The sequence below is a fragment of the Cololabis saira genome, chromosome 15 (genome assembly GCF_033807715.1).
Source record: "Cololabis saira isolate AMF1-May2022 chromosome 15, fColSai1.1, whole genome shotgun sequence".
Classification (NCBI taxonomy): Eukaryota; Metazoa; Chordata; class Actinopteri; order Beloniformes; family Belonidae; genus Cololabis; species Cololabis saira.
The window spans coordinates 25,695,656-25,708,995 of record NC_084601.1 but is presented as its reverse complement, the minus strand read 5'-3'; the positions used below and the strand labels follow the sequence as shown (position 1 = coordinate 25,708,995).

General features: G+C 42.2%; 1 protein-coding gene across 1 annotated transcript; it reads left to right on the top strand.

Moving 5' to 3' along the window:
- The first annotated feature begins 11,202 nt into the window (after positions 1–11,202).
- lrrc3b (leucine rich repeat containing 3B) lies at positions 11,203–13,042 on the top strand. Its single transcript, XM_061742086.1, has 2 exons — positions 11,203–11,269; positions 11,625–13,042. The coding sequence occupies exon 2, from the start codon at positions 11,763–11,765 to the stop codon at positions 12,543–12,545; it is 783 nt and encodes a 260-aa protein (XP_061598070.1). The 5' UTR covers positions 11,203–11,269; positions 11,625–11,762; the 3' UTR covers positions 12,546–13,042.
- Positions 13,043–13,340: the final 298 nt, after the last annotated feature.

Genomic DNA, 13,340 nt, shown 5'->3' with positions numbered 1-13,340 from the left:
TGGCTTGTGGCAAACTTTAAACAACACTTTATATGGATATCTTTAAGAAATGGCTTTCTTCTTGCCACTCTTCCATAAAGGCCAGAATTGTGCAGTATACGACTGGTTGTTGTGGTATGGACAGTCTCCCACCTCAGCTGTAGGTGACCCCTGACCTCTGACCTCTGACCTCTGCAGTTCATCCAGAGTGATCATGGGCCTCTTGGCTGCATCTCTGATCAGTCTTCTCCTTGTATGAGCTGAAAGTGTAGAGGGACGGCCAGGTCTTGGTAGATTTGCAGTGGTCTGATACTCCTTCCATTTCAATATTATCGCTTGCACAGTGCTCCTTGGGATGTTTAAAGCTTGGAAAACCTTTTTGTATCCAAATCCAGCTTTAAACTTCTCCACAACAGTATCTCGGACTTGCCTGGTGTGTTCCTTCTTCTTCATGATGCTCTCTGCGCTTTAAACGGACCTGAGACGATCACGGTGCAGGTGCATTTATATGGAGACGTGATTACACACAGGTGGATTCCATTTATCATCATTAGTCATTTAGGTCAACACTGGATCATTCAGAGATCCTCACTGAACTTCTGGACAGAGTTTGCTGCAGTGAAAGTAAAGGGGCTGAATAATTTTGCACGCCCACTTTTTCAGTTTTTTATTTGTTAAAAAAGTTTGAAATATCCAATACATTTCGTTCCACTTCATGATTGTGTCCCACTTGTTGTTGATTCTTCACAAAAAATTACAGTTTTATATCTTTATGTTTGAAGCCTGAAATGTGGCAAAAGGTCACAAAGTTCAAGGGGGCCACATACTTTCGCAAGGCACTGTACATGCATACATACATGCATACATACATACACATGGCCACACATATACATACACATAGCCATACAGATACACACACACACACACACACACACACACACACACACACACACACACACACACACACACACACACACACACACACACACACACACACACACACACACACACACACACACACACACACAGCCACTCAGACATATACATATACTGTATACCTGCGAAAAACTTGCCTCCGAGGGTGGTCTTAACCGCTGGTCAGATCTAATGTAAACAGAACTAACCCGTACTGGAAGATCATGACACAGACTCATATAATTCAGATACAATTTAGGACAATTTCAGAGCAGTTACCTGAGAGACAATATACTATTTTAGGGGGCTTAATGTTAGCAGATGGGTTTTGTTGTTGTAAATGCAAATCTGAATTGATTTGAGTGTGGGTTTTGGAAAGCCGGCTTTTCACTTCTCTTAATAGACGTACGTCCCGTCAGAGATTCTTTCACTGGAACTTAGTTCTGTGACGTTCCAGCCAACATTCACCCGAGCACAGCCACATATCCACATGGTACATTTAATATGTAGGTGAGGCAACAGTGATCAAAAGATTGTTTTTCTAATAATTTATGCAGTTTTCTAGAAAGTAGCTGAACTCATTATTTTTTATACAGGACTGTACGTGGAAGACTGTTGTGTGAGTATTCCACCTTGTTTTGTATCTGAACATGGTCTGTGTTCATTGCACCTGACACATGTTCATAGGGGAACAAAGCTCATCCAGGATGGCATTTCTGTGCAGACATTATGTGACCTCTGTGTGTATGGGTCCTAAACTTAAAGGATCTTGGCTCCTGAGATGACCATTTAGATTTGACATTTCATGGAAAGAGTTAGAGATAATTGTCAGATACTGACACAGTCAGGTATTCTTTTAACTGTTTATTCTGGGAAACTACTGTTTAAAGGAGCTTGAGGCAGGATTTATGAAAAAAATTTGTATACGTTTTAAGTTTTCTAGTAATAATGTCAGATGAAGCGTTCCAAACCAAAACGAATGAGCCCTCTAGCGTATCTCTCCGTTGCCTTGAATAGGCTGTGTGCTGCAATTCGGGTGCTGAATTTCCCACGCTGTCCTACGTCAAATGACGCTGCATGTGCGTTCTCCCCGTTCTCCCGTGCCAGCTTCGCTGTTGGCTGCAGTACCCCCGACGGCCGTCGTGGCGAATTGTGGCGCTATAGAGTCTCATTTCTTAAAAGGAGCCTCATGCTCCTTTAAGTGTTTTTAGATACGCACTGCTGGTTTTAAAAGACAATGTTTCTATTCTTCTATCCCATCTTGAACAGTATGTGGTTGTTAAAGGTAAAGCCCTTGCTTGTTTCAAGTCATATTTGGCATATTTTATTTAAATCTTATAAACCTTTCCTGAACAGCTTTATGAGTTTTCTTCCTCTCTGGCTCATCTTTCTTGTGGGGTAACCCAAGGGTCCATTTTTGGCCCATTACCGTTCTCATTGTTTTGTGAGAAATAACTTTCCCTCCCAGCGGGCCAAGAGCAGCTGTGACTTCCCTTTTCCCTGTGTCAGACACAATCTTCTCAAACCTCTCAACGATGTCCGAGCGCATACTTTTCATCATTTGCGCCATGCGCACCAATAGCCAGTCCTTACCTGTGGAACAAACTTCCTGTAGACCTTAAGTCTCCTCAAACTGTCAGCTCCTTTAAATCAGGGCTAAAAACATTACTGTTTACTGAAGCATACTCTTACCTGCTGTACTCTACTGCCCTTACTTTTTAACAACTTGTGCTTTTTATTATTTTACCTCTTTTCTTATCATTTTATTTCATTTTATTTCTTATTTACTGTTTAATTGTGTCTTGCTGCTTTTAATGTTGATGTAAAGAAAATTTAATTACCTTGTGATGAATTGTGCTATACAAATAAACTTGCCTTGCCTTGCGTTAGCGCCGGGCTCGGGGGGAGGGACGGGACTTACTGCGGCCTACTTTAGCAGCCTCGGGCTTGCTGCGATGCGCCATAGCCATGGGATATTACCCCAAAAAATCAGGCAAGGGGATCGTCCAAAAAACAACGTGGAATGCCAGTGACAGAGAAAAAGTGAAGTAAAAGGTGCATAAAAGCATAAATTATCGCATTCTGGAGGAGCTCTTGTAGACGCGTCTCACATGTTAACGCTCCCCCCATTTATCCATTTTCTATACGTGCCTAATCCTGTACAGGGTCACAGAGGTCTGCTGAAGGCTATCCCAACTAATAAAAGACAAACTGCAGGGGCTCAATGCGTCACAGCTTAGCTCCGCAGCCACTCTGTAGCCTTATAAAATTTAGATCACCCGCAACAAGTGTCACCAGAGGGGCTGCTAGAGGTGATTGTGAGATCCCATTCAGGAAAACTGTATTTGGTCAATCAGTTTTTACCTACAGGGCAGCTAATGAGTGGAATACAATCCCTCAAAACATAAGAGAGTCCATCTCATACAGCTCATTTAAGAAAAATCTAAAGAAATGGCTAATCGACAGCCAAATTTGTCGACACTAGTCCCTGATTTACCTGTAGTGCATGGTCTATATGCTTGTTGTTGGTGTGAAATGTATTATTTGTTGATATGAATCCTGGCATTGTTTGGTTGGGGGATGTATATACATTCTTGTGTTGCTGAGGGGGAATGAGAGCATGTCACTGCTAGTGGAGTGTGTGTGTGTGTGTGTGTGTGTGTGTGTGTGTGTGTGTGTGTGTGTGTGTGTGTGTGTGTGTGTGTGTGTGTGTGTGTGTGTGTGGAGGGGAGGAGTTATGTGTGCTGTTGCTTTCTAAATATTGTACCTATGACATGTATTTGCTTTTACTGTAATTTGTTGCTTTTATTACTATGCCTTGTGTTCCTTCTGGCAGTGGGACTGCCAATGGAAATTAGCCTTTTGGTTACAATTGGGTGCATTTACATTTTTAAAATGTGCATTAATGTACATTGTCCCTCTATAACAAATAAAAGCAAAAATAAAAAAATATATAAAAATAAAAAATCAATGGCCGACACAGCCACAGTTCAGGGCACCGGCCTCTTTGAAAAAAATCCCAAAAGTTTGAAATCGAAAGTCCTCCAACCGTTCTTGATGTAACGGTTGAGTTAACGTCTCACATGGGACTTCACTCCTGTTTCTGAACCTCCAGTGCCTGCAGGGATGCATTTCTCATCAAAACACCACTGAATATCTTGCTACCAGGCAGGAGAGGTTAAGATCAAAGAGGAAATTTAAGGAGGCAATAAAGGAAGATATGTAATTGGTTTGTGTGACAGGGACAGGTGCAGAGGATATGGTAAAATACAAATAGATTATCTGCTGTGGCAACCCCTAAGTGGAAAAGCTGAATGAAGATGAAATTAAAAGAAAAGGTAAAAGTAAAGAAAAGGTATAAAATGTGAAGGTAGTATACGTTTTCACCACTTTCAGTTTGAGGCTCTAAATTAGGCACTGGTCTTGCTAGTTCATGTTTAAAGTTTGTCTTATTTGTTCTAAAAGACCAGGTTTAATACAAATGAGTATACAAGCAAGAACTGTTTCAACTGTAAGGTTAAAGAAAGCCTGTGCATTTACAGGACATTTGAACTCAGATTGGTTCTCAGTCTAAAGTTACCAAAAACATATTCACCAATGTGTAAAATTATATTTACTTATATTAAAAAAAGACAATTTAATTGTCGCCAAAAGGAAATGATTTGATTTATACACAGTTGAGTTGAATGATTATAGTCTAAAATATACGTGTTTTTGTGTGTGTTTTTTTTTTTAAGAATTTCATTTAATCCAGTTTGTTTGTTTTTTGTAACACCAAATTATGCCAAATAATAATTTGAGCCGAGCTGGCAACCCGGATGCCGAAACAATACTGACTTGGTGATTGGGAGATAGGTGGAGGGTGGAGCTTCAGAAACAATACTGACTTGGTGATTGGGAGATAGGTGGAGGGTGGAGCTTCAGAAACAATACTGACTTGGTGATTGGGAGATAGGTGGAGGGTGGAGCTTCAGAAACAATACTGACTTGGTGATTGGGAGATAGGTGGAGGGTGGAGCTTCAGAAACAATACTGACTTGGTGATTGGGAGATAGGTGGAGGGTGGAGCTTCAGAAACAATACTGACTTGGTGATTGGGAGATAGGTGGAGGGTGGAGCTTCAGAAACAATACTGACTTGGTGATTGGGAGATAGGTGGAGGGTGGAGCTTCAGGCCAAAACAAAAAATGACAACATAAACATCAGCTGAGGGCTGCAACTGCTCTTTTTAAACTGGAATATCCTGGCTTGAGTGCTGTTGTCAGTGACATAAGTATTTGAAATGAACATGATTTTTAAATGTCTGTTGACATATCGGGGTCATTTTATGATTGGTTTTATTATTGCTCTTACATACAACTCCTTTAACATATATAAAGTGGTCTCCCCTCAGCCTGCCAACTCAGAGAAGGAGGAAAGCAACCAAATTCTGCAGTGCCTGTACAGCCGCCCGGATGAGCCATCCAGTGTGATGTGGCTTTTACAAGCCATTCAGATTCTGCTCCCTTTCGTTCATATCATATCCTTCATACCATCTGTTGATGATATGAAGGCCACTGCAGTGTTTTGTTGAATGAACACTGCAGATTATAGTTCTGTTACCTTGTTATTGTGTTGAGATTTGCTGCAAGAATATGACTCACACAGAGGAAAGGAGGTGTCTTGGATCATTTTGAAATGGTTGTTCAAGCCTACTCTGCAAAGTTGCTAGAAACTAGTGCTGTCTTGTGATTTAATCGCACATGCCACCATACCAACGTGATCTCAGATCTCACTTAGAATTTATGTTTTATACACATGAAGGGATTTTAGGTGGGGAGGAACATGGGGCTGCAGAGTCTTTCTTTTGGCCACCCTTAGCAGAGTTCCTCCCTCACACGTTTCAGTATTGAGTTCAATGCAGAAGTAAGAAAAAGGACAATTCCTTGACTGGTCACTGGGGGCTGCCCCCAAAAGTGAATCACTCTTCATTGAGCCCATGTTAAAGAGATGAACTTCACGCTAGAAATAAACATATTTACCATCTAATTCAGAGGATGGTTTAGGTCACCATAGCTAAATTTCATATCTAAAACAATAGAGGTTATGCATTGACGTCACTGGACCACGCCCCCTTACTCGCTCTGAGTGGCAAAAACAGCTGCAACTAGTGGAGAAGACGGGATAACAGCCGATTATGGGCTTAAATTAAAGGCAGTTGGACTTGACAGTGACCCGTACAGTTACCCCAAGAACCAGTGGTCCATGGACATTAATATTTGGCCACGAATCCAGTTTCCTGATATTTATATGTACTTAATTTCTACGCTGGGGAAATACAGGAAGCAAAGCTTGAAGGCATACAAAAGTGATGCGTGAAACCACGCCCACAACTAACTCTGGCCGGAACAACAACACCTAATTCCGCCGGCCGGAGCTTCCGCCATTTCATCGTAGCGGTGTATCACGTCATTCAGGCAGCCAATCAGTACACTGCCTCATTATCATAGCCTCCCCGCCCACTCAGAATCCCGCATAGATAATGAGGTTAGAGAATGGGATGATAAAGACATGGCTCAGAGGCTGAATTTCTCATTTATTTAGCAAAAAAAATCTAAAACTTGTTTTTAAGACATTCAAGGCCTGTTTAAAATAGGTATTAGATCCATAATAGGTCCCCTTTAAGCTTATTTTTCGGCAGTCTGTAAAACGATAACTCTGATTTCTTGTTAAATCTATGAGTACAGTCGATCGCACAACAGTTCTTCCCCATTTTTGATGTTTTCCAGTTGCTCAAACTGAAAGTTTACGCCGCCACTCAGTCTTTCTGCCACTCAGTGGGCGTAACCCGCTGTAAAGTCGCATCTGTGACGTCATGCGCATTCCCTCTATTATATGGGGACAAATTTTTGTACCAAATCAGGTAAAATTATATAAAACAACAACCTACACTATACATTATAGTGTATTCATATTTAAATGTATTAATATTTTGGAAATATTTTGTGTTTTTATTGTGTGCAAGTGAATTGGGATAACTTAAGCATTAGTATATCTAATTAAATCACAAAATATCCTCCAATAAACTAAAGACATTTTCCTGTATATGAGCAAACAGACTGCTCCTGTATAAATATATTTTCATCCTGTGCCTGTGTTGTGTATACAGTGCATGACAGCTTTTCATATGCAAGTCATGAAGTAAAAAACATTATGCTTAGTGATTAGGTGATACCCCCCCTCATAAGAGGAATTATATTTTCTTCCTCACTTTCCTCCAATATAGGCTTATTGTGTCATTCTTTGTGAACATCGGATTGTTTATTTTTGTTACTGAGACTTACTACTAGGGGCTGACATTTTACACTGAATCGTCTGGCTTTGGTCATGATGTTTTCTACTGACGCTCGACAAGGACCCCATCTCAGTTATTAAACACCAGTGTTGGGACTAACGCGTTATTTAGTAACGCGTTACAGTAACGCCGTTAGTTTTGGCGGTAACTAATACTCTAATGAATTACTTTTTAAATTCAGTAACTCAATTACCATTACCAAAGGGTGCGTTACTCCTTTATTTTTGGCCAGCTACAGTGAAGCTTCTTTTCCCCACAGCGGAGACCGGAGGAGACGTGTGTGTGTGCATTCAAAAACATGACCGGTTATGGCGAGCCAAGAAAGCAAGGCGAGTTTCGCAACGTGGAGATATTGTCATTATTTCGGTTTTGTCGAGCAGCACAATGACAAAAACATATCAGTGGAGTTTAACCGAGGGACTTCTGTAAGCCAGGTCCAACTTGACAAAACAAATGCACGGTATGTGGTAGAAAACATGCTACCTAGTTCTACAGTGGAGTCACCCGCTTTCAGGCAGCCAATTAGCATGATACCATGCCGAGGCGGCACACGGCAAATGGGACGGAAAACTTTTTCGAACTACTTGGATAAGGAATATACAAAAATGGAAAATGAGCTAAAGGCTAAAGCTTTAGCTAAAGCTAAACATTCGAAGGGCTGGACTACTTGTCGACCACTGGCATGTAGTCCAGCCCTTTTGCACTCTTATTCTGAATAATAGCCTATATTCAGCTTGTTAAAAGTTTTGTGTTATTTATTTCAGATGTCATTTAGAAAGGAAAAAAATGCTTTTGTTAGGCTTTGATGTTTTAGAAAATCCCGCGTTTGTTCAGTTTATGGCTAACTTAAATAAATTGACATTTAAAAATAGCTTTGTGTTTGTGTCAGATTTGTTTGTACAGACCATAATGCTTAGCAGATTTCAGTGATATGAATGCAAATGAATTGAAACTGTCAAGTTGATCAACAGTTTGTATTATTCTCCATACAGCACCATGCTGAAATCAAGGCTAGAGGGGCATTAATGGGAGCATCGGGCAGAGAGGGGTCCCTGGGGGATTGTGCATTCTTGTTATTATGTGATGCATTTTATGCCCCTCCACATACTCCATGGGTCGTTGGATGTGAAGTTTCCCTGGATCCTCTAGGTGCGTGTGGTTTTAGCCCTCTTCACTCCTGACAGTCAGCTCTCTCCCTGCCAGTCTGTCACCAAACCTGAACACAACATCCCCAGCTTTAAGCAAAGACCGGATCTTTGCATTCAGCCAGGGTTTTTGGTTTGGATAGTTGCTCTCTCTTGTGGTGCTGATGACATCGTCCATAACATTTGTGGATATAGTTGAGGACAGCATATGTATAATCCTCCAGATACACCTCTTCTTCATGGACAGCTGCCTCCTTGAAGAACTGCACTCATAGCAGTCCTGTAATGCAGAAGCAGTATCACTGCTGATGGTCTTCTGTGTTGGCATGCTGCGTTTGCACAGAGGATGGTCGACAGGGACCAGCATGATGGAGACGTGGTTGGAGAAGTCAAGGTGGGGGTGGGGGACGGCTCTGTACTACCCCTTTTCCACCAAACCGGTTCCAGGGCTGGTTCTGGGCCAGTGCTGAGTTTGGAACCGGGCTTTCTGTTCCTACTGACAAAGAACTGGCTTTGGGCCAGAAAAAGCGGCTGCAAGGTAGCACCAACTCTTTGATGGGCTAGAGGAAAGAACTGCTTACGTAAACGGAGTTGTTAAGATCATTGGCAATAGCAAGACTGCGAGACAGCGCCATTAACAAATAAGCGATGGATTAATCTGGATGCAGCAAAGCAGCAGTGGTTTGTGGAGGAGACAGCCTGTCTTATAGCGCTATGGTCCATGGAGGTGCTACGCGGACCAAGTCCGTTTTAGAGCAAATACGTTGTTGTCGCTTCAACTTTCGCACCAATGCAAACGCAGCGATGTAATGACGTGGCTCCCTTTAGCACCAGAGCTATGAAAAACCAAACCGGTTCTCAGCTGGTTGTTGAACAAGTTGAACGAGTTGTGAACTAGCACCAGCACTGGCCCAGAACCAGCCCCGGAATCGGAACTTGGGCAGAGTGTCTGTCAGGTTTATGTGGTTGAAATAGTCCAGTGTCCAAGGTGAGGATCTAGACAAAGCATGGCTCAAAAGACCCTATGTGATGAGTAAAAACAGTGATCACCATTTTCCCTTGCCCAAAAGCTGGGCCCATGGCCAGGCCCACATGGGTCCCACTTCCTATGGGCTCACAACCTGTGGGAGGGAGGAGCAGAGCTGTGAACTGATCACCACCGAAGGTGGGGGAGGATGCCAGTCAGACCTGGTGGGCCCAAACTGCCATCTCCGGCAGAGCTTCAACCATCTTCCGGGGGAGACGGGAACCATAGAGTCTGAGTAGACCATGTTCCATGCCTCTATTGTCGAGGCAGCTGACTGGAGCTGTGGCCTTAAGGTTGTTGGTGCCTCTCGACAAACACGCTAGTGGACACCAGTGGTTAGGGATGCTGTTAAGCTAAAGAAGGAATCCTATGAGGCCTTTTAGGCCTGTGGGACTCCAGAGGCAGTGGATAGGTACCACCAGGCCAAGAGGAAAGTAACTGCAGGGGTTGAAGAGGCAAAAACCTGGGCATGGGAAGAGTTTGGAGAGGCCATGGAGAACGACTTCTGTATGGCTTTAAAAAAATTCTGGTCCACTGTCCGGCAGCTCAGGAGGTGGAAGTGGTGCACCACCAACCCCGGTATTGTTGGGATGGTGCGCTGATGACCTCGACTAGGGACATTGTGAGTCAGTGGAGGGAATATGCTGAAGACCTGCTCAATCCCACCAACACACCTTGCTACGAGGAGGAAGGGCCTCTGGACTTGGATGTGGGCTCTCCTAGCTCTGGGGATGAGGTCACTGAGGTGGTTAGGAAAGTTTGCATCTTTAAGAAGGACTCCTCAGCCACCCTGGTAAGGTCTAGTTAGGGGTCCTGGAGAGGAGGGTCCAGCGGATAGATGAATCTCAGATTCAAGAGGAGTAATGTGTTTTTTTTGTCCTGGCTGTTGAAAGGTGGACCACCTCTACACCCTTGACAGGGTCCTGGAGGGGGCATGGGAGTTTGCCCAACCAGTCTATATGTGCTTTGTGGACTTTGTGGGCATGAAATATAGTACATGTATCATCTTTACTTACTATTTTCTCAAATTTTTCCCAGACTGTACTTTTTCTATCTGTGTATCTTTTTTTTTCAAGTCCCCAGATTTCAACATTTCCCTGACTGTCTCCTTCACCTGCATTGTGTCACACATGCCTGCACCTCTGCAGAAAGCTTGTTCTGCATCTTCATGTTAATCACTCAATTATTTCTTTTGAGTAATATATCTCTTGCATTTTTATATGCTATGAAATTGTGTTTAAATATGAATTTTCAAAGCAGAATAATTATTCTACCCTACCCGACGGAAACCCAACCCAAATGTCATTGTGTATATTTTTGTCTGACTCGTCACTGCAGGTGACCGTAATCAACCCCTCAGTTCGGATCCGTGTTCTCCTCCACCGGGGTGGTGTCTGGCTGGCAGGGATCTGGCACATGGGGCTCGGGTTCTGCCCGGCACGCTTCTTTGGGCTCACCTTTAGTGCCATGTAAGGCAAGGCAAGTTTATTACTATAGCACAATTCAACAACAAGGTGAGTCAGAATATGATTAAGTTTTGAAACTCAAACTTAAAAAGTACCAGTGTAGAAAACAGTTTAAAACCAGACGGACAGACAGACATCCCTTAAAAAAAAATTAAGCAAATGGTATGCAAGAACTAAGGGTTACAGTGCATTATGATGGATTACTGAAATGCAGCAGTAAACAAGAAGGTTTTCAACCTAACAACTTAACTGTCTCTAGGTATAAACAGTCAAACTGTGGACTGATGGATGTTTTAACACTTTTGAGATGACTTTGTATCCTTTTCCATCCCTGTGCAGAACAACTACTCTCGAACATATGATCAGAGATCACTTTTTTGCAAGGCATGGCCCACATAAGCAGGTACTTCTTATGAACTGCAAACTCCACGTGAATGTCTATCAATCAAAAAAGCTTTAAACCATGACTGTAAATTAATTTAATTAAAATTACTATGTTTGTGCTAACTACAGACTCCAATTAGCTGTCATTAAAGTAATTAGTCTATGGGTTAACTCAGATTTTCCTCAAACACTGTAAATGTTTTTCGGGTTTATTCGATGACAAAGTAAAAAGGTGTAATCATTTTGGTCAACTGCTTAATAACATTGTATTTGTCTAATTGTTCAGATACAGCTGTCCACAGTTGCAAATATTTATGTCAGAAAAATAGCTGTACAATAAAGGCAAACAGTAATTTTTTGTTTTATCGTTTCAGACCACTACACGGCATGATAATGTGTGTTAACACACTGATATTTGCAACGGGTAAATTTTGAGGAGCAACTGTCACTATGCGATGTGTCTAAGGCACCAGCTGTGGTTTTGTGAGGCATGCTGCTAATAGCTGGCCAGAATGACTCTGCTGGACTTGTGGTTGTCACGCTCCATCCCCATGTGCCTACTCCTTCAGAGCCTTGTCCTCATGGCCCTGTGCTTCCCCTCGGCCAGCATGTGTCCAAAGGGCTGCAACTGCCAACGCGACCTTCATCTTCACGGTCTCAACGTCACATGCAGTCAGTCCCGCCTCAAAGAGATTCCCCCCAGCCTCCCAGTTGACACTGTCCTTCTGAGGTTGGATCACAACCAGATAGGAGCTGTTCCAGATCAAGCCTTCCGTGGACTCAAGCTTTTAAGAGAGCTAAACCTGTCTTACAACGCAGTGGAAACTTTGGGTGAAGGTGCCTTCAGTGGCATTGAGGCAACTTTACAGGTGCTGGACCTTTCCCACAATCGCATCACGAGCGTTCACAAGGACGCTTTCGCTAGACTTAAGTCTAGCGTCATTGTGAACGATAACCCCTGGCATTGCGACTGCGCCCTTCAGCAGGCCATTGGTGGAATGGCCCACAACCATGAGGCCGCAGCCAGGGTTCTCTGCAGGAGCTCGGAGCTTCTTGATCAGGAAGGACGACCATTTTTGGCAGTGGACACTGACCTATGTAACCTGGCAAAAAGGACCACAGACTACGCAATGCTAGTGACCATGTTTGGTTGGTTTGCAATGGTCATCTCATATGTGGTGTACTATGTTCGACAGAACCAGGAGGATGCCCGACGTCACCTTGAGTACCTCAAGTCTCTTCCCAGCAAGCCCAAGAAACCTGACGATGCTGATGATATCAGCACTGTGGTCTGAGTAACATTATGACGTTCTCCATTGCAAACCTAGTGCACACCAAAATGTGTATGTAATAGGACATAAATTTATAGTGTTTACAGTTTTGAAATTTTAGAGTATGTGAGCATCCAAATGTTTGTATTGTGGAAACCTTTATTGTATTTCCTTAGCAGGTTTAGTTCATGTCTATGTGAATTGAGGTGAGAATTGAGGTTACTTTTCTACAATGAAAACAAAAATGGAGTTTAGAAAATTTGAATCTCAGGTTTAAATATCAACATGGTAATGGGTTTTTTTAGTTAAAATTTGGAATATTTGAAAAAAAAAAAAGGTTTGTGACACACGATTTCTCAAATCCCCCCTTTTGAATATCACACTGAAAAGAAATTCAGGATCTTTAAATCCATGGCATCCTATTTGATATATGTACTGTATGATATTGCTTTGGATATGCTTTCGTGGTCAGACTTTAGCATAAAAAATATATATTTAATGACAAATTTCCTCAACAATGCTGACTAATCAATATTAAATCATGAAATTAAGCCAAGTGACTTACATTACATTTGGGTATGTTATATTATTATAAAACTATGGAAGCTGATTTCTGATAAAAGAGAAAATAACTTGAGTATCATGCCATTTTTGTCTGGCAGTAACAATTTTCATTTATTATGACAAGACATAAGTTGTTTATTTATTTCTTTATATTTTTTTTTTAAGATTACTGAGCTCTAATGTAGCATCACCACTTTCATCGCCCAGCAAAACTCCCAACAAGATAAAGTGGGCTTTGAAAATGGAAACTGGAAA